The sequence below is a fragment of the Xiphophorus maculatus genome, chromosome 12 (genome assembly GCF_002775205.1).
Source record: "Xiphophorus maculatus strain JP 163 A chromosome 12, X_maculatus-5.0-male, whole genome shotgun sequence".
Lineage (NCBI taxonomy): Eukaryota > Metazoa > Chordata > Actinopteri > Cyprinodontiformes > Poeciliidae > Xiphophorus > Xiphophorus maculatus.
In genome coordinates, this window is record NC_036454.1 from 10603125 (window position 1) to 10625943 (window position 22819).

Genomic DNA, 22819 nt, shown 5'->3' on the forward strand with positions numbered 1-22819 from the left:
CTTTTGGTAGATGATTTCAACTTGCTCAGAGTTCACCAACATAAAACAAACCAAATATTAGAAAAGCTTGAGAGGATCTTTTCAAACTGATTAGAGATGCACAAATGACTTCCAGCTGTGAATGAAAGGTCAAAAACTAAAAACTGAAATGTACTTTCCAATAATTAAGTGTATTCAGTAGAAATACCTCAAAAACACAGAGTACTTTCAATACAGATCAAAGGTTAAGGACAATTCAGAAATGGGGATTATTTTGTAGAAGATTTCTGCCTCTATCAAAATATCTTTTTCTCTATTATCTGTTATTCTCAGCTTAACAAAAACATAAGACCTCAAAGAGAAATGTTTTTGATATCGGAGCATCTGTAGTGTTGCATAAGAACTTTTTCCTGCAGCTTTTTGGAGGAGAAAATGTTATACAGTACAGCAGCTTGTTCATTATAGACTTTTAAAATCTTCTAAAACACAACTCTGAATAAAAATGCAAACCTAAAAGTAGAAACAGCCACATGAAGGTGCCATTCTCAAGTCCTGCTTTCTTTCCAAACCATTCCCTCTACATAATCGCTAAACCCAACCACAATCGCCACCATCATTTACAAGTGGTCCACTTTGTCAAGTGTCTGTTTTCCTTGCATATGTGAACAAAAAGGCAAGCTGGACAGCAGTCAGAAAATGCCTAAGCGACCAACTTTATTAGCACACCCTTCAGTATTTATATTTTACATGCTAAATCTACTTCTTTTTAACTTCTTCCTGTGCTCTAATGCAATCATATATTAACGTTCTGAGTACTGTGGACCCTTCAGATCATGCATGAGTCCTTGGGCCTAAAAACACTTTTCCCTAATGTTACTCCCCCCTGCTGGATGAGTCAACGCTCTTATAGTTTCTACGTCTATACTGTTAAAAGTTTGCTATAAAACTTTTTAGTTGTCACAAAACAAAACCCAACTGCTGTTTGTGTTAAAATGTTGCTCTTATCAAAAAGGCAATTCCTCTCCTCAGTTTACGCCTGCACTGCTGAGCCTGTTGCAGTAAGGCCACCCACAACCGTCTGTCAGTGGATGGTAATGTAGTCCTGAGTGGGACTAAAGCTAAAAAAAGCCCCTACAAAGAGAAACAGACTAATGTGGATTTTCTAAGGGTTGAGTTGTGTTAGCTGTTTTAAAGGATTTGTTTTAGTTTTCACTTTTGCTTTCATTTGTTTTTGGTCTTAAGACCCTTCAGCAGGCTTCTACACTGAGGCAGTACAATGCATAAATGTGAGGTTATGTCATTTCTATTGTTTACCTGTTTACACTCCTCACATTTAGCTATTGGTGAATATTGCTTTGAGATGAACCAATGAGGCTTTTACTGATCGATACCAATTTTCAGTTTTCTTTGACTTCTCACTTGCCTATTCTAATTTTTGACCGTGTAATATATGACCTCACTTATTTAATGTGAGAAGAACTAAAAACAAGAAGAAATGCACCTTGACAGATTAAGCAATTTCACTAAACCTATAAAAAGCAGGCTGTTTCTTGACTTACTGACAGACATTTTTTTTGTAAAGTGACCTAAGACAATATTTGTTTTAAATTGGTGCTATATAAATGAACTAAATTGAAAATAATTAAAAACAATACAAGCACTGTGTGCTCCTTCAAACCTTTTATATCAAAGTTTCAGTGACTGAACACAGGCGCACATCCTCATCCCGGTCAATGCCTGTTCTGTTCCTCTGCTTCCTTTGCTGATGTAATTTGCTGGATCTAAACAAGTTCTGTTTACATCACATGTCCATCAAACGCATCCTGCCTGATGCAGGGCAACATTTCATAAGATGCTGCTGCAGAAGCTGCTGCAGAGTTGCAGGTTAGAGGCATTAAACAGCTTGGCAGGACAGTTTTCAGGAGGTTTAGAGCTGCAGGACATTTTGGCACTTTCTCATGCTGCTACAGAACGTAGGTTGCTGCACACACAGAGCTGAACAAACTGCAAGTGACTCTCACTTTCAGAGCTCAGCAGACCTTTTCATCTCAACACAGCATGAAGCATGATTATGAACTTCAGAGCATAAAGCTTACTTAAGAAACCCAGCATGACAGATGTGTATTTACTTTAATCTATAGACAGAGATGTGAAAAGTGAGCCATCTGCGACAACAGAAAAATTAGGATGACTGAAAATCAATAATTTGGGTTTCTTACACATTTTCCAGTTCAAAACTCCAAACATATCCAAATTCAAAGTTGTTAATCTTATATATATATATATACAGTATATACATATATATTCTAGATATTTGGGCACAAAACATTTACCTTTTGGAGTTGATTAACTTTATATTCCACAAATCATGAAAGCAAAAGTCACACGTTTTGTTAATTCAATAAAAATATAAAAGGTTAGGATCTACACTTTGATGCATGGATGTGATTAATCTGGTCATTTCTCCATTTTCTGTTTGTTTCTACGACAACGTTTAAATGTAATGCAGAATCAATCAAAATCAGAAACGATAAGTTACATCTAAAAGAAAATCAAAGAGCAGGAAAACCTTGATTGTTGTATATTATTTCTTTGGTATCTTGTTTTATACAACAGTTTATTCAACACTAATTCCAGGTTCTTTATAGCACACTTGTTTATGTTTGTAAATATTAATAAATTAGCTGTTTCATTCTTTTTTGTTTGGAATCTGATGAAAACTTGAATAAAAAACAAAGATGTAGGTTAAACCCTGGATTTAAGAGGGAAAAAAACGGTAAAAGAGCCAATTTCTTCATTTTTAAATGGGTAAATAAAGTATTTATTTCAGCTTGTCAGTAACTAAAACATATTAATGAGTTTGAGAAGTTGAGTTGAGGCAAAGCAACAATGAATGATGTCATTTAAATAACTTTATACAGCCTGATGTTTTTTTTATTAATTCAGATTTTAACTTTTAGATATTAAAAGGAGAGATAACGCCTGAAAAGTCAAAGTTTTTGATAAAACTTAACCTAACTAGGTATAAAAATGTTATTTTAAAAAATATCAGGCATCTTGATCATACTGAGCTGCATTCCTGCACCCTGCCTCTGACTATATAGACTAAGCTGTAAATGCCAGGCTAAAAAAAAAAAAGAAAAAAAGCTAAACAACTTGAGGCTCAAAGTCTTGGGTTTGCAAATTCCAAGCATTTTTCACTCGGCTTGAGCCACCTAGATTTGCACAGGGATACAACAGGCCAGAGCTGGGATTTCATGCAAGAAGTGGAACATAAACCAGTTTGTTGCTTATCACTACATCATACTTAAAAAAAGTTTGAGGGAAAGGTATGTGCCTATGAGAACAGACGACCCAGACATGGCCTGATGGCGCTCTGTTGTTGCCGACACAGTTTTCAGTCAGAGGATCTAAGGTCAAGAAAGAAAGTGAAGCTGCAAACCAGAGGAGCTAGAAAAGAGGGGTGGGGACTGCTTTTTTCCTTCTTCTTCTTCTTCTCTACTGAAAGGCCATTTCACAGCCGGCTGCTGCCATAACAACCAGCTACAGACCAGTGGAGGTGGTGGGGTGCGTCACAAGTTTCTCTTTTGGCCTGCACTGGGAGACGATTCAAAGTCCAAAAAACTGAGGGGAAGAAGGGGGGACCGTGGTGGAAACGGTTCCCCCGCAGACCGCCATACAAACGGCTGTTTGTTTCTTTTACTGCTATGGATTGTAAAGAGACATTTTTCTACTAAAGGTCATGTGCTATTCTTATGCTTATTGCTGTGAACCTGCACAGATGCTTCAATTAGAGCCTGGAAATACATTAAATCAATATAATATTACTGTTATAATAGAAATCATGCATTAAATGCTCTCATCCTGCCAGCCTGGGTGCAGTGAAGGGATTCAGTTTGAGAGCAAGTGACGGATTTTACTTCTGCACAAACCTGCCTGCTAATTTTCTCCAAATTCTGCTTAGGAAGCAACAACCATACATTAAATTCACTGAAAACAGGGAGTGTGTTCTCATAAAATATGGGAGAAAAAAGCAATAAAGCTTGAGAGCCAGTGTCATTCAGGACCACAGCTACAAAACAATGTCTTCCACCCACATAGGAAATAAAGCAATCTACTGTTTCATATGGATCAGGGATCAATTAGTAAGTTTGTTTTTACAAAAACTGATATTTCCTATGTTCTACTAACATACAAATAATGATTAAATGATTTAGATAAATAATATCAATAAGATGGAGGTTGCTCCAATTTACTTTGGATATCAGAGGTTAAGAATTGACTGGTTCAAACAGGAATCTGGGAGCCACAATAAATGGAAATTGGGAAAATGTGTAATTTCCAGAAAATAATGTTCGACTAAAACAAATTATACATGAAATGGTATTTTTGTAATTATCTCCACAATTCATGAAATTACTTGACTGCAAAGGAACATAAACTGAATTAAATTCAAACATCATTTAAAAGTAAATATGTCACTATATCATTCAAACTGTGAACTCCTGTAGACTCTTTTCACTTGGAGAGACATATTTTGTTCCACAGCCTTGTCAAGGTAACACCTTTTATTCCACTACACTTTTCCTTCCACTCAATTTTTCATTAGTATGATTGGACAATGTATTCAGAACAACACACTTCTTCTTTAGTAATCACTTTTTGTTTTTCCTATCCCTGTGTAAAACAATTACATGACATAATGAATTTTTGGTTTCCATTAGCTAGAAGCTAATGGAAACATCAAACATCACTCGGTAATGTGTAATGAATATTTTTCTAAATCTGATTTTAAATTGCATTGATGTAATAAATCCACTTTTGAAAAATATTCTAATTCATCGGCATGCAGCTGTATATGGGTACAAAATAACTTGTTTACATGTATGAAATAAAGGCAAAAATGGTCAAGAGTTGATGGAAGATGTTTGTTTACTAAAGTTCTGGAGCAAAACACTGAAGACTCTGAAAAAATACACTAAGATTTATTGTCCACACTTTCAGAGCGTCTGACCAAGGAATCTTGGAAGTATTTTTGCAAAGCGCGTATTGAGACTTGTGTCAGTGACGCATCTAAAACCTCACTGCCCGTTTGCACCAAGTAGTTTAGAAAGTGGTTTGAGATTTTGCAACAGAAACACAAAAAGAGCAGCGAAACAAAGTAAAGGTCTAAGTTTTATATTCAGGTTTCTGTAAACTCAAATTTAACACTTTTTTTTAAGAGCATTACGAATGAAATTCAAGACTTGTGTCACAACAGCCATATACAAAAGACAATTTTAGTATTTTATATAGTAGTGCCAAGCCAGAATGCACATAGCATCATACAGATTGTCAGCAGAAATGACTCCGTGGCAAAGTCCAAACAACTGGTGGTAAATTTACACTCACCAATCACAGATGGAAATTGCTAGCTAGCAAAGGTTCATTAGCAGCTAGTTAGACATAGCCTGAACCACCTTGAGTCACAAAACAAATTAAAGACGTCTGCGTGACTCAAACAGAAAAGTCCTAACAGAAAAATAACCTACCTAGATCGTACGAGATTAAAATAGTCCTGCCACGACAAAATGTAAAACTTGTAATTAACATATTTAAGGCCAACTTCCTAAATTTTAAGACATTTTGAGGATGTGCGGAAACCTGATATTCTGTTTTCAGATCATTGATTGTGACTTAATCTCAAACCTTAACCCTAAAGAGAAGGTTGCTATTTTCAATACAATTGACAAAAAAAGTCTTCTTGAATAATTCCTTGAAAACAATGCTATTTCCTGAAGCAAAATGAAAATCTCTTAATTAGAATAATCGTCATTGAAGCTTCAAAGCTCAAGCCTTCTAGCCTACACTAGCTTGATGTTACCATTATGCACCTCTTCTTGTGATTTCAGAGTAAAGGGATTTACAAATGCAAGCCACACTTTTCAGAGCATTATTTGTAAAACTTGTAACACATCTTTATATTTTAAAATTAAATGCTACGCTGTTTTGCATATTAGCACATAAAATTCCAATAAAATACATTGAAGTTTCTGGTTTTAGATAAAATGTGATAACTTGAAAAGAGACGCTTTGAAGTAAAAAAAAAAAAAGAGCAAGATGTCATGCAGGGCTTGCAGGATAACGGGCCCAGAAACGATCTCATCCTGCAGGCTGGAGTGCAGTCCAAGTGCAAAACAACAGATTGTACTTCTGCACACACCTGCCTGGAAATTTACGCCCAAATATCCGCAAAAACAATGCTTTAGCGCATAAAACCACCTAGCAGAGGCTTGCAAACAGGCGAAAAATGCTGCTGCAAGATGATAACGCGGTAGCAACAACGCTTAACAGCAAGTGCCATTCAGGGTCTCAGTTACAACGTAACCGTGAACAGCTGAGCTCAGTTGTAGGCGGTAAAAATAAGAGAGAGAGCGAGAGAGAAAGTGTCGAAACGCCGCAGTTAGTTTACACACACAAAATGACGGCGGCGTTTTCAAGTTGAAAACACCGGTCCGCATTGGAGCTGTGCACAACCTGCCTGTTCAATTTTTACAAGTCATCATCTGCCCGGCAGGAGCAGAAAACTAGGCCTGTAGCTATATTGAGCGCCACCCTGCAGCCCAATTTCAGATTCCATTTAAATGCGACATGTGCTGTTTGTGTGCGGAGGAACATGGGTGCAGAGCGAAGCAACCCCCCCACCCAAAAAACAAAACAAAGGAGCTAAAATTTTTCTGAGGGTTTTTTTTCTTCCCGTGTGCTTACCTGGAGATGTTCCTGAAACCGTATTGGTAATATCTGAGCCATTTTCAGGTGATTTCTGCGCCTGAAGAGACCGTGAAGAAGGAAAGGGGATGAGGGATAACCAGAAGAAAGAGGTGGCTGTCTTCTGTTTTGTGTCCCCCAAAAATCCTAAACGATGGGCCGTAATGTAGCCTGGGTGGTATCACACGAATCCAGTGACTGCTCCCATTCAGGAGCCCCCCTACACCAGCGCTGAATCAAAAACCCCGCTCCTCCGCTAAGAAAAGTAGTCCGCTCTACCTAGTAGCGGAACCAACCCTGCTCTCCGCGGAGCCTCGTAAGGAAACCAGGGTGTCCTAAAAATCTACACAGACTCTTTATAAGTCATGACTTTGCATATGTTGGCGTGTTTTCCTTCCACATGATGACTGACGATTCATCCCGTTAAATGTGTAGATTGTACTCTTCCGCTGATACCTCTTCCCCCTCCCCATTTCACCAACTTCAAAATTAACAATTCAGTTCAGCTCTAGCTCTGTTCTGACAGGATAGGAACGAAAATATTTATGTTTCTGAAATATATCTAAACCGGAGACTAATTACGCGTTGAGCTACATTAAACTATTTCACATTTTGTCACTTTACAGCCAGAAATTCATATATTATTAGATATTTTTGTGACAGACCAACACAAACTTGTTAGGAGAATGCAAAGGTTTTGGGTTGTTTGTTTGTTTTTTAACAAATAAATATTTGCTTATGGTGACATTTTGTAGCTCTTTTTGTTATAAACGTTTTGGTTGAGGCGCCGCATTTCTTAAAAGTTAATTAGCATCTCAAAAGCTCAAATAATACCTGAATTAAGACCACAAATCTTGAGGACTTTATGGAAAAAGAGTTGGACCAAAGAGCAGAGGAAGTTCAAACCATCTATCAATTATAATGGGCAAGAATCATATCCCCAACTCCAACATCTCTCTGCCAGCCTCAAATATCTACTGAAAAACCAGTTTTTAGTTTTTCTGACAAACTCCACAAGTTTTTTGTTTTTTTTTTTACTTATTTTGTTTTTTTGTCTTTATACTCTGTCAAAGTTTCCAAGCCCACAGCATCACAGAACCTTGGCGGTTCACAACAGTGACCATGAGACTCTCCTTTAACATTAGGCTTTGTTTATCTACAAACCCAAAGTTTCCGCTCATGGCTCCCAAACATCCAGTCAAATTATTTCCAACAGTTCCAGCTGTTATATACTCTTAAAAATAACCTACTGACAGATACATGCAAGTTGTGGTTATCCACACACACACCCACACACACACACACACACACCCACACACACACACACACACACACACACACACACACACACACACACACACACACACACACACACACACATTTGTCCTGTTTGATTGGCATATTTAATGTCCCATAAAAAAAGAAACCAGCCTCTTTGTCATTTTTACAGTAAGTCATATTCAAAGTCACGTATTTCTATTTGCGACTGAAAGAGTCTCTGACCAACTAGGACTAGTTGATAAAATATTTAAATGTCAAATATTTGTGAATAAATGTTCTGAAATAAAAGTTTGAATAAATTTAGTTTTTTTTCTTAACTGATTAGAAGTACCAGAGGGGGGCGCTGTTTGTATGAGTTAAGATTTTACAACTACAGCCTTTTACAATCTTAGGATTTACTTCTAACATTGATACGTTACATTAATTTGTGCCTGATTATGTTTTAGTTAAAAGCTTGTTTGTTGCTAAACAAACATAAAATTAAACGTTGTACACTGAAAGATAAAAATGCATCTATAGAGACAGAAAACATTTTTAAATTTGCACATAAATTAAAATCATTTATATTTTGCCTCTTGGTGGTTTGTTGACAGCCGTACTTCCAGAAAAGACATGGTTTGTTACTTTTTTTGGTCCAATCTTCAACACAAAAATTAAAGAGTGTGTTTTAGACAAATAAAAATATTCCCAAGTCACTGGGAAAACAAATCATACGGTTAGTTGTGGAAACTAGACAAAAAAAATGGTTTATAGGATGACAGCAGAACATGGTTAGCTTTGGAAAATTAAAATTTTCGGAATAATAAAGATTACAAAAAAACGTGAGTAGAGCATAAGAAAAACAAAACGAGCTGAAAATACTCAGTTTGAGTTGACCTTGCTGAGGTTGTCTTGAATTCCCTGGAACATGTATAAAACTTTGCTGCGGTTCTCAGGACTTTGAATGGTCCAAGCTCAGATTATTATTAGATCTCTTATTTGCCACATGCACAGTAGCAGGCTTCAGGAAGTAATTCAGTTCTCCTTTGCACCTCTTATTAATGCAAATTTCACTGGTACAGTAGAGCCAGTGAAAAATCTTTTGCATTTTAACCAGCACAGACGTTCTGTACAAGCAAAGCGATATGTAAAATAAAAAGGCTTTAGAAGAAGCTCTGAGTCTGATTTACATCTCAGGATCTAATCCGTTTGCAGAAAGCTGTAAGATTTACAAAATATTTTCCTGAAAGCAAATAGCCACAGATTTGTTGATCTACCATTTGGTAGAAAATTTATGGTTTGATCACAGAGGAAATGTTTGACCCTGACAGGAAGCAGGTGGAGCCATCAGCGTCTGGTTAGCAGCTGCTCCCACAGATCCTGGAGACCTGCTGCTCTCATCAGGATACATCACCAGAGAATCAATTCTTCCCAAAAAACACAACAAAACCCCATATGATGACATTCAGACATACTAAAATTCAACTTTGGTAAAGACGGACAAACCTGGATGAAATTAACACAACAGAAGCAATGCAAGTCACATTTTCTGGATTGCAAAACAGCCAACATGTTACACTAAAAACTGAAAGCATTTCAAAACAAACACTCTGACGTGAACTTATAAGAAGGTGACAGAAAAAGATCTGAGCAAACAAATTTATGTAAATGAACTGAAGCGGAAAAACTGCAACAAATAGAGTTGAGCCCTCAAGTGCGACAGCTGATGCTTGATATAATATAAACTGACAGTTTTCATCTAGACATCTTCCTCAGAGAACCTTAGTGAATAAAAAAATCTATTTTTTTACAATAACAGGCAAGATTAAGGTGTTTTTTTCTATAAAATAAAGTTTCAGTTTCTTCTGTTTATCTCACACAACATGTGATTAGTGTCGTTTTAGGGTCGAACAGGCTGCGTTAGGTGTGCTGTGTGCTTGGCCTGGCTCTTGCTGTCAATCAGAAGTATTTGGTTGTTCTTGTGGTAAGAAATCATCTCGTCAAGACTGCTGAAGACCTGCAAGAAAGGGGAAAATAACAAACAGTAAAGAAAAGAGTATAAAAGTATGTTTAAAGTGCCTTCCTAAAGTATTTTTACCCTTTGAATTTCACATTTTGTCACATCTCACCCACAAAATATAAGGAATTTAATGGGATTTTATGTGATATAATTGAAGAGCTGCAAGTATTTCTTTGGTCTTTCCACAATGGCTCTTGATGTCTTTGTCTAAAATTTCTAACTAATGATTTTAAATATGAATACAACTGCAAATTCGGGTTGGCACTAAAAAGTACCAGTAAGATCCTGTTTTCTTATTAGGTTACAAACTATTTGCTTTTTTAAAAAATATAATTTTTCACAAATATCAACATTGCCATTTGTTAGCTTTGTTTTTATCCATTTATGAGCTAAAAACAGAAGTAAAAACTTTAGTTCTTCAAAAGTGACAACAAATTTCCTATTTCAAAAATCATAAGTTGTTTTCGTAAAAATATCATGTGACATTTTCTGCTCTAAACCAGTTCATTTAGCTGGACTGAGAGCAAAAAATGGGTCTTTTAAAGGTTGCAGACCAGTCAGATAAAATCCACATAGAATTCATTTAACTTTGCGGTTGTAGCATGACAAAATGTGGAAAGACTTTATCAGGCACTGTATTAACTTTTCTCTTCAGAATCCTGTTATCTTTCTCTTCTTTTATATTTTCCAAATATGAGGATTTTTCTTCACCTCTTCATTCTTCTTGCCCTCCTTTCCGAGGGCGTAACCTTTTGACTCTTCAATAAAACGGATGGGGATGTTGTACACCTTCTGCTGGTAGAGGACAGCCAGTGTGTACGGCTGCTGAGGTCGTTTGTCTGAGCTGTATCGAATGAGAAAGGCTCCATCCTGCAACACATTACATAAACGTACAGTACAGACCAAAAGTTTGGACACACTTTCTCATTGAATTCAATGAGAAGGTGTGTCCAAAGCTTTCTTTTTTGTCAGAAAATTACATTTTTTAGTGATTTAAGAGGGCTTACCTTTCTGACTCTATTTAAGAGATTCTCAGCTGTCTGTCTGCTACAGTCTCCAGCAAACCACTCTTTATCCTAAATTGAATGAACAACAGAAATTAAGTCAACAAATGTCCCTCTATTATTATTTTGAGATCAAGTTCTGAAAATGTATCAACATTTTCTATCTGATTTGTATGGAACAGACATTTTGTCCCCATTCTGTGCCTCTCTGCCACGTTTCACACCAAAAATCAATCAATCCATCCATCCATCCATCCATCAATCCATCAATCCATCCATCCATCCATCCATCCATCCATCCATCAATCCATCCATCCATCCATCCATCCATCCATCAATCCATCCATCCATCAATCCATCCATCCATCCATCCATCCATCCATCCATCCATCAATCCATCCATCCATCCATCCATCCATTTTCTAACACCCTTGTCTCTAGTGGTGTCCAGAGGGGTGCTGGTGCCTATCTCCAGCTAACAGTCCAAGCGAGAGGCAGGGTTCACCCTGGACAAGTCGCCAGTCTGTTGCAGGGCAACCAAAAATACAAAATAACTCTTTATTATTGGAAAATAACCCATTTGGTGTTTTTCTGCTGCTGCTTTACAGGAGTAGAAAACACAAAATATTTCCTCTTAAATCTCCCAAGTTATCTATTTTACTAAAGTCCATACCAACATTTTCATGTTGTCTAACAAAACTTACAGATTGCAGAAAAATTCATGTTACAAATGGGATTCTTAAATCTGAGTATTGGACATATGAGCATATTAATTGTAAACTAGTCTAAATTAAGTTTAGTTGCTAACCACAGTTTGTTTTTTGTGAATGAAACCAGAGAACTTCTGGTCTAAATTTATTTTTTCCTGCAGGTTGATACTGTACCTCATTTCCACTTTGCTTCGTCATCCTACTGCCACCTTGAAACAGATATAAAACATGCAATATGCTGAATATTATCTGCATATTGTCAGAAACAATCCAAAGTAATAATCTAAGCAGACTCCCAGCTCACCTCCAGGTTTGTAGTCTCCCATCAGAGGATGAGGAAGCCTGCAACAAAGATGGGGTAATTAGTTTAGTTTTCATTTAAACATAAATTAAATGAAACAGAAAAAATAAACTGGAAATGAATCCAAATTCCGTCACTTTAAATAGTTTTGCAGTACAGCCAGCACTCATACATGGGTTTAGGTTCCTTCAGATCTGGAGGCAGAACTCGTTGCGTTAGCTGACCGGGGAAGCTGGCGCGTCTATCCTCAGCTGTAAGATAAATTATGACATTTTCCTCTGGCTTCATTATCTCTCAATGTTTGTTGCTGTCCATTTTCACTGGTTAAATAGTTACTCACATGTCTTTAGCTCATGAATAGCAGAAAACATTGGTTGCTAGAAGAAAAGGCAAACATTGTTCTAGTGTGGGATTTGTAAATATTACCTTTGGCACAGAATACTGAACGATTTTTCATGGAACAACACCTATTTGGGCTCTGTTACTTTTACTAGGACAGTTCCCAGCATTTAAAGAAGAAAAGCAAGATACACTTACAGTCTCAGCTCTTGGAACTGGTGGTTTTACCCTGCAGATAATGTGAAAATAAGAGCTTATTGTCTTATTATAAGCTCTGATTATAAGAGAGTGTGAGGCTGTGAAAAGGCCAGACTGACTCCATCTAGCTTCTGTTACTCCTTTGACACCTTTTGGTTTGATAAGCGTCACTCTTCTCTTCTCTTGTGTTTTAATTTGCAAAAAAACACAAATATTACCAAATATTTTCTTGTCTAGTTTCTAGTGCAAACATCTTAGTTCATTTGAAATAAGACAAAACTAACTTACAAGTAACTTTTCAGTAATACATAGGAGCTTGTTTTATGTCAATAATTCCTTAATATTGATAAAAAGGCTCCACTGGTAGATTATTTCACCTACAGCGAGACATTTTCCCGTGGTATAAGTGAAAAAACCTGCCAGTGAGCCAGAACTTTTTCATCAATATCACTTAATTATTTACTTCAAACACGTTCATATTTCTTGCTGAATAGTTACTTGTAAGTTAGTTTTATAGCATATTTGCAGTAGAAACTAAACAAAAATAATTATTTTCGCAGTGTGAATTTGTTCATTTTTCTGGTTCAGAAGCTTCTCTGTTCATCCATTCCTTCATTTCAGATTTCCTCATTTTTTTTCTGTCCTCGGTTTTTCGTCGGGTTTGACCTCCAACACATTCTGCCAACCAGGTCCCAATAATTTCATCACATAATAAATCTCCTGGGTTATTCAGGTCTTAATCAGATCCTCCTGTTTGGTTTCGGTTTTCTGTAATAGACTTGGGGGGTTTTTTGTGCAGACAAATATTTTTTTTCTCTTGTAGATCTTGTCTCATTTTGCCAGCCTACATTAGTGTCCTCCACATCCATAATACATGAAATAACAGACATTTAACAGGCTGCACTGGCTGTGGTTTTAATGTAACTTTCTATGGTGAAAAAACAAAGAAATCCACAAACTCAAATGGAAAACACCTACATGGGTTTTGGAGGAGGAGGTTTTGGTCCTCTTTTTGGGGCAGGAGATGGGCAGGCTGGAGAGCAGAGAGAAAAGAAATGATCAAACATTTTCTGTAGTGATATTCTGGGATCTATTGTTGTCAATGTTGTTTTTCAGTGTGATATGCGACATACATGGTTCTGGCTCCAAATACACGTCATCATTGTCTTCCTGAAATAAAAGAGATCATTAATTTGTGAAATAAAATTACAATTTTGTTGTTTTCTCTTTTTTTTTGTAGTTTAGCTATTATTGAATGAGTTTTGTACACCCTAATGGATAATTATTTATTTATTTATAAATATTTATCCATAAATATTCAGAAATATTTACAAGTCATAATTGTACAGGTCATAATTTAAAACTAACAGATCAGACTAACCTGTTCTTCATTTGGATCCAGATAAACATCTGAAAAGCGATCAAACAAGGAGTAAAAAACATTTTTACCATAATATTCTCACTTTTAAAGGCAATAAACTCCCCAATCTGAAGAGCAAAGCTGTGAGAGGGAAAGTACTGTTTCACAACACTGCAAGTCATAAAGCTGGATTTTTATCTATATTATAGTTCAGAGCATTAATTAAAACACTCCATTTTTATCAAAACAAACAAAATAAAAAAAAATGTGGCAAGCAGAGCTGGATACTGAAATTATTTGTGCTATTTATTTCAAACAGAACTGATCAAAAATACTTTGCATAAAAACAGATTTTATGTTTATAGCTTGTCAGTAGGTTTTAACTTTAATGTTGTGAATGATAAATCAATGCATCTTATGTATCAATAGTTTTGTTGTTTTTCTCAGTTTTTCAAATAATAATTTTTTTCCTGAGGTGTGGCGCTGTCTTCTTTGTTTTTTAGTTTTCTTTTTATTTCCCAAAAGAAAAAGTTTTGCTAAATATTAAACACGACTAACCAGCTCTGGGTTTTAAAAGTACTTGAACCACAAATTGGAGGAAATCTTTTTGACTGCTGTGTAAACTCATTTAAATATGAATTTTGGGTTTCTTTCAGTGATTTAAACCTGTGACTGTGGTGTTTATTTCACCTTCTTCAGGTAAAGGAGCCGGAGCGGGAGCACTGCGGGCCGGAGGATCGGGCATCTTTTTCCTTCCAGGTTTCTCAGTTCTGTTTATTTCAGGAGCTGGAAGGGAAAACAAAGCTTTTCACCCACATTATAGACACATGTCTACTGTTAAATAATCAAAGAATGATGACAACTCACGTTTTACAGTGCTCTGTGGTGTCTGAATGGAACAGGTGAGAATATTTAATCAAAACTGAAGGAATATATTTGCACAATTTTAGAGAAATACAAAGTTTGAAGCTGTTCTTACAGAGGGTTTGGATAGTCTGGGTGGGGAGTGAATTTCAGGACGAGATGCCCTCTCTGCAAAAAAGAAAAAATACAAAACTGACTTGAGGAAAAAAGAAAAAGAAATACAGGAATTTTCAAAACTGTGCTTTTTTCAAACTTTGACATATTTTATTTCCATTTTATGTGATAGTGCATTTTTAATTAACCCTCTTTGAGTTAATTAAAAATTAACTCAACTTCTTTAAGCATATCTCCACTAGCCCATGTATTCACTGAATTATTTCTTTGTAAAATTATACAATCTCAGCAGGCTCTTCTTCTTCTTCTTCAAAAATATGTTCTACTTCCTGTCAACAACAAAGCACTTATCTTTTCCAGCAGCCTTTTTTTTGCAGCGGTGAGACCAGCAGACCAAACATTCTGGAGCTCTGGTGGGTTGCTAGGTAACGGGGCTGGGCTGGCTGGGGTTGCTAGGTAACGGGGCTTCATCTGCTGATTTGTGAGTTTACATTCCGGAGGTTTTTGAAACAAGTCAACAAGTATTAACTTGTTGTTTATTTAAGTGATTGGGCTTTTTTTAGAAGCAGTAGAGACCCAAATGAAAGTACAGAAATGTACTGAGCAACATTTTTGTAAGACTATGGCTGTAATGTGGCAAAATGAAAACAGAAGTTCAAGGGTTGTGAATACATGGGTTTGCACATTTTTTTTACATTGAGCTACATTAAGAGAGAAAATGCAGAGTTTTTTTTTACCTAAGTAAATGTTTTCCTGTATTTGTGTCTGTGGGACCTTGACAGGCTGACGCTCACAAGGAGGAACTTCATACATGTCCCCGTCTTCATCATCCTGATCAGAGACAAACACTGTCAGAAATCTAAAATATTTTACCTCATCTTTACGTTAGGATAAATGCTGGCGTTAATCTGCAACTTCCCATTTCTCCAACCACATGATGAGACTGCCATGTTACCCTCTGTGATCGTAAAAACTAACTAGGACATGTTTCACAAAACCACTAAAGCTGTGGTACAAAATAAGAAATACACAAAGACAAATTAGACATTGAAAAATGTGGGCTACTCACAAATTCATCCTGTGGCCATTCAAACGCTGCATTGTTGTCTGAAACAAACAAACAAAAAACTTAAATGTGAGATGAGAAACCGAACCTTTGTTTTTAAGTGAAGGTAGATCTCACCTGTCCTCCTCGGAGGGGCCGGAGGTCCACTGTGTGTCAAAGGTAGAAGAAAAGACTCAATCAAAACATGCTGCTGTAATGTACGATGAATCTTGGTGCACTGAACCAGATGAACAGAAGGGCTTCTTTCTTTTTACTTACCGGGGCTTCAGTTTTCCAAGGAAACTCTGAAAACAACGGAAGCAGAGAAATAAAGCACTGAGGTGTCAGATGACGTTGACCTGTTATGCTTTATGGAACAGGTTTGGATAGGCCACACAAAACATGCTCATCACGTGTTTTGCAAAAACAATTTAAAATCCTTCTTAGATTATGATATTTTAGTCTGGTCATTTCCGTTCAGATTGAATTCTTTTAGGGCGTCTTGCCACTTTAAATCCAACTAATCTGCTGCTGGCCACGCCCCCTAATTCAACCTTTACACTCACGTGAAAATGGCTGAAAACAGATGTGCAGTTATACAAATGTACATCTTTGAAAAGCAGAAGAAGAGACTACTCCACAATCAGCAAGGATGCAGCAAGTGGTTTCTGAATGATACGTCAACGGCACAACACTTTTTTTCCCCCAGCAGCAGTTTTAAAGAACAGACAGCAGTAAAACCAGCTGACCAAATGTTCTGAAACTCTAATAGGTTGCTAGGTAACGGCTGGGTTTGCTGGGGTTGCTAGGTAACTGCTGATTTGTTACATTCCAGAGGTTTTTGAAAACAGTCAAAAAAAACATTAACATATTGGGGTTTTTTAAGCAGTTGGGGGTTTTTTTAGAAGAAGTAGAGACCCAAATAGAAGTACAAAACTGTACAAAATGTGAATTTTGCATAATAAGTTCTCTTTAAAGGATAAAACTGAGCATCAGCACATTCAAAGTCTCAGAGCATTACGCTGTAAGTACATAGTTTAAACAATGGTCACTTTAACTTGTTTATCTAAATAATCAAAAAGTCAAAATTTGCTGCCAGGTGGAATCATGAGACCAGAAGCCCATTAGTTTCATGATTGTATTCTTCTGGTTATTTCTGTTTAAAGAAAATTTATTTTATTAATTTATTTTAATCTGCAACTTCTCACTTCTCCAACCAGAAGTGGGGCCTAATTTTAGTTGGCTTTTGAGAAGAATACAAATGTGTTTGTGAGAAAGAGAGAGCAAATGGTAACCTGTGCCAGAACTCGTTAATGAAGCCGTCAGTATTTTAGCCTGAAATAAGCAGCACAAAATGGAAAAACACCCTTTTTTTAACTTCCATAAATTTCCCTCCTCTCATTCTGTAGACTTTGAGTTTTGTTCATCACTTTTGTTTTTAACTTTGTATCATATATTTCTGTGAAATATGTTGTGCATTCCTGATTACTCATGCACTTTTGTGAATTTTTTCTTTTGTGTTTATTTTCAATTAATATTTTCCTGTTGCACCTTTGTTGCCCTTATTCCTTGTTTTTCCCTCCCTGTCACCTGAATCTCCCAATAATCACTCTTCTTTGTATTTATGCTCTTTAGTTGAGATTCTCCCTTTTTCCTGCATGGGCCTTATCAGTTTAAAGACGGACTCTTTATGATTTCCTCCTGTACATTTTCGTATATGAAATCACTTTCACTATGATTCTGCCTGCCTCCTGCTTTGGGTCCATCACAAAACCACGAATGATATAATAATTTCCCTCTTTGATTTGAATACCAGAGCTTTTGTAATATTTTCATACAGAGTATTAGCTATATTTACATTCACCTTGCATATAGAGAACTATTTTCTTTTACTCTTTAACATTAGACCATGTTTTCCTGGTTTATGTCAGTCAGAATTACCATAACGGTGACTTTTTTAGGGATTTAGTTTTACTTTTATTTGCATAAAAGTATTTGACAGAATAGTCTTTTGTGACTTAGCTTAAAAACTTTGGGTATCTGCCCTTAGAAGTGGGAAGAGTAAGCAAAAATTGTACTCAAGTAAAGGTAGCACTACTTCAAAATTTTACTCAAGTAAAAGTAAAAAAGTATAAACTGATTATAATTATGACTTTAATGTGGAAATTCTGTCATTTTTAAGACTGAAATAAAAAATTCTGCAAATAAATACAAAATAACACACTTAGGCAAAAGAAAACTTATTTCAAATATTAAATTTAGCATAAAATTAATACTTAAGGTAGGTAATATGTCTATGTTAGAACATGTTAATCTACTTTCAGAGACAATATGTAGTGTTTCCTGTGTCTTATTAAAATTATAAGGACACAACAGGCTCAGCAGACAGAAGCATTAAAATAAGAAAGCTTTCTAGTATCTTTTTGGTTAAAATATATTTTCTTTGATGTAAGTTTGTATTGGGTGGAGTATCCAGAACTTTTACCAAAGTCCGATTATCAATCGTTCAACTGCAATGTTTATAATAAGAATAGCGTGAGGAGCAGATTAACAAATACCTCAGGTGAAATCAGGAAGTGGAGCTATTCCCACAGCGCAGGCGGTCAGAGGGGAAGTATCGTGCAGAGTAAATGATTACGGACACACGGAAAGGTGGAGAAGAACCGACGGTTTGTAGTGAATCACCTTTTAACCTCAGCATGTCAGAAAACAGTGGCTTCACTGTAAGATGAGCAGTAGGTGGGATGATGAAAGAGAACTACCTCACCCTTCTGCTATTTATCAGCTTTTCCTCATGCAGTTATGTTCAGATAGAGCTGCGTTTTAGGGTTGGGAGAAGCCACAGTGACAAGGTTGTGCTTTGTGTTAGCTGTTTTATTGCATCCTAGCCCGGCCCAAAGAGGAGAGGGCAGCAGGAAAAAGGAAATTGCATCTGACTATGAAATGAAATCTAATGCAAACAAGGACAAGGCACGCACCATTTAAATGTCTCACCATTCACACAATAGAAATAGTGTTTCTGTGTTAGTGACAGCAGCTCAATCGGCTCCCACAAAAGGTTTTTTTAAAAAAGAGCAACTAAAATAGCTTTTGTGCGACTTCAACCCCTTCCAAAATATTCCTCTCACTTTTTTTGACAGTGTGCTGTGGGCTTTTTCACCCAAAGGACAAAGTGAGACTTCACGAGGAACACTTAAAAATAAACTCCCTCCTACACTTAAATTAAAAGTGAGAAATTAATTTTTTTTTTTACACATCTTGAAACCTAAAGTTTTAAACTGTAAAATACACTTTTTTTTTTACATGGTAACAACCACCACCCATCATGATTTCCTGTCCAAGAGGCTGAAACTCAGCATGAGGAAGTTTGAATAGAAGAGTCAAATAAAGACCTGTGTTAGGGACAGAACTGGTTCTGAATGAGACAAAGAATCACTCAGACTGTTTTTAAAATTACATTAAATCTAAATTAAGTGAGATTAAACTACAGATTAAGAATCCTGTGACTGACTTTATGAAAACTTTTCACAACAAGAAAATCTGCTTGTCATCACTAAGAACAGACACCTGATTTTCTTTACGCTTGTCAGGTAAGCCCATCCTAACAAACTTTTCTGTTCTTAACATCGTCGTATTATTCCCTCATGCAGTCCTGCTAAAGGAAAACAAACAGAAGTGACAGTAACTGCACAAACAGTCAGCAAAAGTTTGTGACAACACCTTCCCACTTCCCCCTTATTCCACCCAACATTAACAAAGCATTATCCGAAGTAGAACCAAAGAAAAAATATTTACTTTACCATGCTTAGGATGCTGGCACGAGTCTCACAGCTCAAGTCATGAGGACGTGTCTTTGTGTCAGATGCCAGATGCAAATAGTCTCAGAGATTAAAAGCGTGTGGTAACATAAGAACGAGCGGCAGCTCTCATTTGCATTTCCTACCTGTCGTCAGACAGACAAGCAGAGAGTCTCACCTGCAGCTAGATCTCCCGCCTCTAAATGATCTGCAGCAAAGCAGAAATATGGTTTGCAACCCTTTAATGGCCAATAAAGAAACTGACTCTGATATCTGAAGCTGCAGCTCATATAACCTGCTGTGCAGTTTGCTTTACTTTTCTAGGAAACAGATATTTTTCCTTGTAATCATGTAAAGACTGAAAGTTTCTCAAGGTTTGTTGTTGTACTTCTTTTGGCTGTTTTTCTGCCGGGGCCCTGTTGACTGGAGCCACATTTAGCTATTCAAACTTATAAATTCATATGCTGATATGCAGATCAGCGGGTACACTGAGAATAAACTCTCACTCAAGGTTTTTAACTCCTTGCTAAAGCGGCAGTATTATGTGTTTTCCAGGCACATAATGCCATTTTATAGCACAATCAAGTAGCTATGTTACCTTCAGTTGTTATAAAAGCAGATACATATCAAATATGTATCTGCTGTATGTATTTCAAAGTAAAGAAATTTTACTTTGTAATTTAACTCCTTGAAATTGGGCCTCTGTCTCTTTAAAAACTTCTGCTCTTTCTGAAACTCTGCCTTCAGGAAGTCATCACACCAGAGCTTCTCTATTTATCTTTCAACAGCATTTATACCAGTCATGCACTGAGAAGTAGCTCGTTTAATGAGTTCAGCTCCACCAGGTGTTTGCTAATTGCTGCTGGCTAGTCTGAAGGAGCTGAGGGGGTGATTCGCGGAGGATAGCTGCTCTGAAACTTAGAAACTGCAGCTCAGAGGAGGTGCTTCGTCCTGAAGGCGGAGCTAGATCCACCCAGTCATGGAGATTAAAGGATTTCTCAAACATGCCTGAAAGACAACTCTATGTTTTTGATGGTGGAATAACATTATAACATGACATAAAGCTCAAAAAAGTCCCTTTAAGACATTTAATGAGCGGTTATTTTAGATATTTTCCACTGATTTTTTCTAAGAAATATTAAGAAATTGTGTCTATCAGATAGGCTGCTGGCATTAAAGTTCTAAAAGATTTATTTAAAACTGCTTCTGATACAGTATCTTGCAAAACTAATTGACATTTTATATTATAAACCACAAACTTCTTTGTTTTCTAATAGGATTTTAGAAAAATGCTATTAGATTTTCCTGAAATCTAATAGCATTTTAGATTTATCTTTTGTTGATAAGATAGATCAACAAAAGAGACACACAATTATGAACAGAAAGAAAAATGAAACTGATTTTTATATTTTTGTGATGAAAATCTGAAAAGTGTGGTGTACATTTGTATTCAGCCCTCTGGGAATCAACTACTTGATAGATCCACTGTTCTCTGCCATACCAGCTCCAATGCTTTATTTCTAGACAAGGAAATATTTTACAGTCTCACAACAGATAATTGGTTGAGCTTAGATTTGGACTTTAACTGGGCCATTTTCACAGATGATATGTTTTGATCTAAACTATCCTGTTGGGCCGCTGGCTGTAAGTTTGTTGGAAGGTGAACCTCTTCCCCAGTCTCACGTAGAAAGAGGCACAAATGAAGAATTTAATAAACAAAACTTATAAAAACTCAGAAAAGTTAAATTTCTCACTGAACAGCGAGAAAGCGAGAGCTCATACGAGTTTTAGTTCAGCTGAAACACATGGAGATGACGAGGCAGCGCATGTGAGTGAATACAATAGAAACAGGAAGCAGAATAATACAATGAGAGAAGCTAAAGAGGACATAAACAACAAACCAAACCGAGAAGGCAATCACTAATCTCAGGAAAATAAAATAAAATGCACAAAGTTACAAAATGCAGCAATAAAGAAAACTAAACTTGAAGGAATAATCTTGTATGGCAAGACATTTTGAGCAATAATACAAGGAAGTGAACAGCATGAATAAAAAGGAAATAATCAAAATACAAACACAGTAAAACATGACAGGAATAATCAATGGAAAATAATATAAATATTCAGGAAAGACAACAAACTATGAAAATAAACCTGAAGGTAAAAACCAAAAGGTCAGAAATAATCCATAAGAAATAATCAAACACCGACCAAAACCCAAACACCTTTTGTAGCCCCTGACTGGTTCTCTTCCAGTTTAATCTGTATTTATCTTAATTAACCTCTTCTTCCTCCCTGATACTTTGTTTCATACCTCAGCATGATACTGCCACTACCATGAAGATGACATATTCAGTGTTCATTTAACCCTATATAAAATAAATGCAGGTGGGCCAAAAAGTTAAGTTTCTATCTTCTTGGTTCCATGTGTTTGCCGATTCTTCTACATGAGTTGGGTTTCTTCTTGCCACTATTTTATAAAGATCACATAAAATCTCAATAAAACCAAATACAACACAAAATAATAATTGTCCTGTTGCCTTCTAAGCTTTGGATCTCTTCAGCTACTGGGACATCCTCTTCCCAGTTTCAGGTTACTGATTTAGCAAAGCGCCATCAGATATTTACAGCTTGTGCTTTTATGAACTAACCCTCCATCTTTTCATCACCGCCTGACACCTCTGAGGTGTTAAAAGAAGCCACTGTATTAGGACTGAGATTAAATTACACACTAGTATACTGTGTTTACATGAAAGGTGAAGGGAATTATTTGAATTGAATCTTATCCAGGGTTATCAGAATAAAGAGATTTGAATAATAAGATAAAAATACATGGCGCTCTGGGGTTTTTTTCTTATAAAAGTGCTTCAAAAACATATTATTTACAATTGTGTGCTACTTTGTGTCACTCTTTTAAGTAAAATCCCAATAATATACTCAGACTTTCGATGCATTAAAGCAACAAAATTTGTTTATGTTTTATGTAAACACTATCATTTATACTAGTTTAAGAGCATTTTTGTGCCAAAGCGATTTATTTGTCAGAGTTAGTCAGCTTTACAAACAAAGAAAAACATTTTA

The 22819-nt window shown here is 36.3% G+C and overlaps 2 protein-coding genes across 5 annotated transcripts in view; both read right to left on the reverse strand.

The window, feature by feature from the left end:
- cltcl1 (clathrin heavy chain like 1) overlaps positions 1-7067 on the reverse strand; it is a 38363-nt gene extending 31296 nt beyond the window's left edge. For 2 of the 4 annotated variants that reach the window (XM_023344059.1, XM_023344058.1), the window contains exon 1: positions 6727-7067. In XM_023344059.1, the coding sequence (XP_023199827.1) occupies positions 6727-6768 (42 nt within the window). In that variant the 5' untranslated portion in view covers positions 6769-7067. The remainder of the gene's footprint in view (positions 1-6726) is intronic. The other 2 variants (XM_023344061.1, XM_023344060.1) reach the window with 1 other exon arrangement.
- A 1078-nt stretch (positions 7068-8145) lies between these two features.
- On the reverse strand, positions 8146-19929 carry LOC102224126 (SH2 domain-containing protein 6-like). The gene is made up of 19 exons (XM_023343109.1): positions 19742-19929; positions 16221-16246; positions 16080-16108; positions 15966-16003; positions 15634-15727; positions 14898-14950; positions 14786-14807; positions 14609-14704; positions 13940-13968; positions 13692-13728; positions 13537-13591; positions 12559-12589; positions 12362-12398; positions 12194-12272; positions 12025-12062; positions 11895-11929; positions 11014-11082; positions 10718-10876; positions 8146-10003 (listed from the first exon to the last, which is right to left on the reverse strand). The coding sequence occupies exons 1-19, from the start codon at positions 19742-19744 to the stop codon at positions 9887-9889; spliced, it is 1047 nt and encodes a 348-aa protein (XP_023198877.1). The 5' UTR covers positions 19745-19929; the 3' UTR covers positions 8146-9886.
- Positions 19930-22819: the final 2890 nt, after the last annotated feature.